General features: G+C 33.4%; 1 protein-coding gene across 1 annotated transcript in view; it reads left to right on the forward strand.

The window, feature by feature from the left end:
* INPP5F (Phosphatidylinositide phosphatase SAC2) overlaps positions 1-5,094 on the forward strand; it is a 75,671-nt gene extending 70,577 nt beyond the window's left edge. The window contains exons 7-8 of the mRNA XM_051213619.1: positions 15-143; positions 3,372-5,094. Coding sequence (XP_051069611.1) covers positions 15-143; positions 3,372-3,446 — 204 coding nt within the window. The 3' untranslated portion in view covers positions 3,447-5,094. The remainder of the gene's footprint in view (positions 1-14; positions 144-3,371) is intronic.
* Positions 5,095-6,000: the final 906 nt, after the last annotated feature.

Here is a 6,000-nt window from a genome sequence, read left to right on the forward strand (position 1 = left end):
TACTAAAATGATAGTTGAAAAAAATTGGTTTATTAGGCCCGGAGGAATGTTTACCCGCTGAATTTCTACGCGCAGTTCAACATATGTGGGCAACAAATGGCGATGCTATCAGTCGAATTTATGCAGGGACGAGTGCAATGAAAGTAAGTTAAGTTTCGTATATGTTTGTGTTTTTGTGCATGTTTTCTCCTGTCTGTTCGTTTTTTCGTTATTTTCTTTAATAGATGTCTTTAGCAGATTAGTGTCATATGAGCACATTCTGTTTAACTTTCTCTCTACTATAATTAATTACAATGTACTCAAACTATATTAATAATCGAAGTAATACTAATGATAACAATCCTAGGAATTTTACACGATCATGTATTTGTAAATGCCCTTAAGATATTTGTCATTATATGACTTGAATACACTACTTTTGAATAGGAAATTCCCTAAAGATCATCATCTTGAAAAATAAATTATTCTTATTTATCTAATTATGCAAATATCTTTTTTGATTGTTCTCCACTCAAATTATATAGTATACAATCTAATCTGGATATTAATTGAAATACACTGATAAACTTACTATATATCGTAAAGATAAAAATTTTGCAAGAATTTCATGAGTATGTGCCTGTATTCTGATAGTGAGCCGTTAAAAGTGTGTATTCGGGCAATTGTGTGAGTTGTAGCAGTGATATGACGGATAAAAACAGCCTACGTTTAGTGAATATCAGAGCTCTTTAAGTTAATCTCAGTTATATCTGACGTTCTCATGATATTAGACTAGCTTTAAAAGGTCAGGTCTGTAACGGGTCAGTGAGAGCTGTTTTGCTATATGCTTTTGAAATCTGGTCTGCCGGAATTGAGGATGTTTAACTATTCTTTGCGTTCTTTCATTGTTGTCTCAGAAAGACTGCTGATATTCAGTAGCAATACCATGTTATTAATGCTGAAACTTATCTCAATTTTAATCTTAATTATAAGTTCGATTTTTGTTAATGATAAGACGGAAATATTGATTTTATTGGCTACCATCAACATTAGAGAAAATCGTTTATGATAAAAATATTTGGCTGCTAAATTAAGTTTTGTCATCTCATTATATACAAATGTTCAAAAAATACCTACAAGATAACTTGTTTTGCCTTGTTCAGTAAAGTTTTATCTATTTAGTATTGATTTGGTAGGATATGATAATGGTAAAGACAATGCTCATAACAAGGCGTATTCCTAAGATTTTTAATATTCCACTGTTTCTAATCATACAGACACAGTATCATAGCAAGTAGATTTAAAAGTCAATGTGTACTAACCAAAATCTGATTATCCTAAATGTTGTGTTAAATGTTCTAATCTAAAATAAATGATTTAGCGTACTCTGCACATCGGAGTATATTGGGGGAATTTATTGATGGATTAGCTAAGAGGCGATATCAGCCCATGAAGTTGCTAACTTGTTTTTTGAGTTATGTCAAGAAGTCCAGACTTCCTATCCGAAATTCTAAGGATAATCGATATTGACATCTTGAAACTTTTTATAAATGGTTCGAAATTAGTCTCAATGTCGTAGAATTATTCATTATTCATCTACATTTCCAACATGATACTGTTTACTAATTTTCTTTTCCCATCCCTTTGCCATATCATATCTACTCAGAATTATTTTGGCCATTTTAAGCCGTGAATATTAATAGTTGCCAAATGGTATGAAGATTTGGAAAATGATAATCTTTAAATAACTACTTCATTCAGGAGATATTCTTTATAAAGTTACTGTGGCGTCACAATATTCGTCACAGTATTGTGAATTTGACAAGCTTGGAACTTTATTAGATAGTGTACAAAGAATTGAATTCTGTCTAAATCATAGGTCTACAAACAGCTGGTCAGTTGAAGTAGTCAGTATGATCCTTCAAAATACTAATTTTTGATACAATTTGGTGGTTTAATGATGAAATTAGTCATGAGTAACATAGTTATACGCATATCTTGATACTCGCTTCTGACTATAGAATATATAGTCGGGTCAAACTTAAATATAGTGAATCAGTTCATTCTAGAAGATCGGATAAGACATGTATTCACTACTCAGTATTTACTGTTTGGTATTCGACAGTTTGTATACGATCATCTATTTGCAAGTAGTTGTAGAACCTTACCTTGTTTACCATGGTAATCCGGTTCAAAAGTCATGAGTTGTTTTGTAATTTGGGTGAAAGGTGTATTAAGAAGACAATATCATTTGATTTGAAAAGAAGTGTGCTGTATTAGTGTTAATGCATTTTATACAACCGAATTGGATATTCACTTATCGAGACAATTTTAAGTTTTAGCACAGTTACATTGTAACTAGTAGTAGGATCCAGGACTTGAGTTTCTTGCTATCTGCGATTCGTCGGCTGGGATGTTCTTACATCACAAATGTTGATGCTCACACTGATACTTGAACCAAGTACCTTTCACTTCGGTGGGCTCATAAGTTCCGACAGCTATTGGCGTGTTTAACAATTGTGAGAAGGCTGATAAGCATTTCATTTCTAATTCCTGCTTTATACTGTTTATATCTGTCCGCATAAGCAGCTCACGTCCCAATATGAAAGGTTAAATAGATAAAGAATGGGACTGTACCTTTCTATAATTAATCATATAACTGAGAAAGCTCATACGATTAACTCTGAAATACTTTTTTAGATTATTATATAAAAACTATAAAGTTATCATTTTTAAGTCTGTAGGAACTCTAACTATCAGAAAATTTAAGCCTCCTTTATGAATCCAAAAACGACAATCCTTAATCCATTTTTAATCCCAGTGCTAATATAAAACGTTGTTACTTCATATATTTCACTTGTTTCTCTAGCTCTCTCCTATTTTTCCAACTATCAATTTTTATCAGTATAAGGTTGTAGAGATTACTGAGTCCCAATTGAGATCATGAACCGATCAATGTTAGACCACCATTGAGAACCAGTAATTGCAGGTTTTCAATGGTAGGTTAACATCGATCAATTAATGATTTCAATCAAAATATCAATTTTTAGTTTTCATATAGAATACCTTGACCAGTAAATATATGATCATCAGTATCGAGTTGCGAAGATTGTTGAATTTCATAAAAATTACGAACTAATCCAAGTTAGATAACCACTGATTTCTGGAATGAATGAACTTCATCTCATCATGCATGGAAATTTCTTTAAAGAAGGAGGGAAGCTTTGTTGTAGTGTTCCTGTTCAGTTATGTGTTTCAATGAATATACTGTTTAGTCGATAACTGTTCAATAAGTCAAGATTAAATGACATTAAGTAATCAATTACTGTCTAACACTAACTGAAACACATTGATAAATATATTTATCTTTCTTTTGTGTTGTTTCTGTATAGGGTGATTATACAAGAACTGGTTCACGAACAGTAAATGGTCTAATGCGTGATGGTGTTTATTCAGTTAGTCGGTAAATATAACTTTTTAATTTCCTCCCCTTTTAACATGATGTCAACTGAGTATTTGAAAAACTGATTAGATTTATGGAGGTTAATGTAATTTTATGTTAGATTTTCTCATGGAGCGATATTATCTGGTGGACATTTGGAAACCAAGCAACTTTAGACACCTTTGTTGTTTTAATTTGACGATAAGTGTGTAGTGAACGAGAACACCACTGGGGGACAACCAAGTGCATTTGAATACAAAATTACAGAATCTCTTAGTAAAATCTGAGAACCATACAGTAGACACTTCATTCGCAAAATATCAATCAATCGTTTCAGACTTTGTTGTTCCTTCGTTTTCATACAATCACTCTGTGTTCTCGTTCTGTTCTCTTAGATTTTCTCAACGTTTTGCTGCCAGGCATTTCACTTTCAATTAGTGATACATACTACTTATATCTGACAAAATCAGTAGCACACATCACAAGTGCACAACTCAGCCAACCGGTCATAAGCAACGCAGAACCTGGCACATATGTACATCTGTTCGGTTCGTCACACAACTTTAAAACATAAAGACGAAATTATAAAATCCCAGATTAGTAGAAGTACTAACAGTATCAACAATAATAGAAAACACTTGTCATAGACAATATTATTTGAGAAGAAAGAATGAGTCTACGGAATAAGAAGTATGCGATTATTTGAAAACTCTGGATCTAACGGAAGGCAAGGATTGAATGTATCCGCGCTTTTGAACTTGATTCTCAACCATATCATTTAACATATCCAATCATTGGGTTACAGCTACCAATTTGGTTTAGTTTGATATTCAGCGACCTAGAGACTGATACCATGTTTTGGCTTAGTTATGGCACAACTAAAGTGAGTGGAACCCAGGATGAGAGCTCCGGAGATTCTAGTGTAAAGTCGTGACTTATGAAGTTTAACTGAATTCAGAGTTTACCCAGTCACCTACAAACGACACTGAATATAGCTTTGTTGTATGTAGCGAATTATTTGAATTTTGAAATGTTAGTCAATCAGTTCATACTTCATTAACTTAAAGTTATCATTATGTTCATCATCACATCTAAACGTTCCAGGATCGATTCAAGATTAGGGAGGAGATCCATGAGTATGCTTCGCTGAGATAGTTCAAACTTGGACAAAAGCAACAACTATTCACTACTCTCTCTCTAATTTTTCTACATTGATCTAGCTGATGTTAGTTCACGATAAAAAAACAATCATTCGTTCGTGTTTTTTTTCTTTGTTTTTCAAAACTATTAAATGATTCTTTTGAAGACTCCCGGTACAGTTAAGATCATTTTTATCATATATATGTATCAAGTAAGTAGGTCTACCGACAACCAATTAGTAATAATCAAACATCCCATCCTTGTTTTATGTATATTTCATCATCAGTGCCCAACCAATCAATTCATAATTTTCACGGAGAAATATTTTACGCACATTTTAATGGTGGTTAACATTTTCACTCTCAATCAATCAGAGATTTATATTTATGGCATTATCTTAATATTATTACAGTATTATGATTAATTAGATAGTTCAAATTATAACAATAAATGCCCGAAGTACAATAACAAGTTAAGCGATCTATAGTAGTTTTCACCAATCTGATTAACTTATTTACAAGTCTTATTAGGAATACTCAACCATTTATAGAAATTCGAAATCGTCTAAATGATGTATTTGAAACACTTTTTTAATTTGAAGACTGATAATTTTTTTTCAAATACGAACAAAAACTGTTGATCTTCATCTTCTCAGCTAAAGTTTCTTTAATTAAATTATTTCTTATAAACAGTGTTTGCTTGACTTGATGATAAATCTAGAAAAAAAGCTGACTAGTAGTTAAAACAAAGCTGAAAACTAATGACATAATTGTCTCTCATACATTCAAAATTTATGCTTCTCTTTTAAATATCATCTACATTGTACACTCCCGACCGTTGCTGTTACCTTGACGCGGTGGCTGGGCTTGCTTATCGTGATGAACCAATCGAGCTATACTGCTTGGAACAATCATTCCTCAGGGTCCTACCGTGCCAGTTAGGTCGGCTGAAGAGCGATGGGATTAAAAGCAGCAAACACAAGGTCCGAGGGCAAAGTCGTATTTCTGACTCTATAGAGGCGTGATGAAAGTAAGGTGTTTCCCTCAGACAACCATCATGACAGCAATGTTCCCTTCTCACAGAGGAAGGGTGGGGTTATAAAAGGTCGACACTAAGAATGCACACCTCACCTTGTCCCACGGATTTCCATCTCCGTCGGTAAGGTCTCAACACTTATGGAGCTAACACGGAAACTACTCACAAAAAGTTCGAGTGTAACCGGCCTCAAGCAATTGTCCCTTGCTCACTGCTGTCACCCTCTAACGTCATTAAGATCACCTCTATCCCAATTTCCTTTCCATGTACATCTAGAAGAACCCTTCCACGGTGTGGTCAACTGGAAGTGACAACCGCCCTCATACCTCCAACACTGTGCACTGTGTAATAGTTTAGTAGTTATATTTACTTATCAAAAAATTCTTACTTCAAATAAGCTAATT

The sequence above is a fragment of the Schistosoma haematobium genome, chromosome 3 (assembly GCF_000699445.3).
Source record: "Schistosoma haematobium chromosome 3, whole genome shotgun sequence".
NCBI classification, from domain to species: Eukaryota; Metazoa; Platyhelminthes; class Trematoda; order Strigeidida; family Schistosomatidae; genus Schistosoma; species Schistosoma haematobium.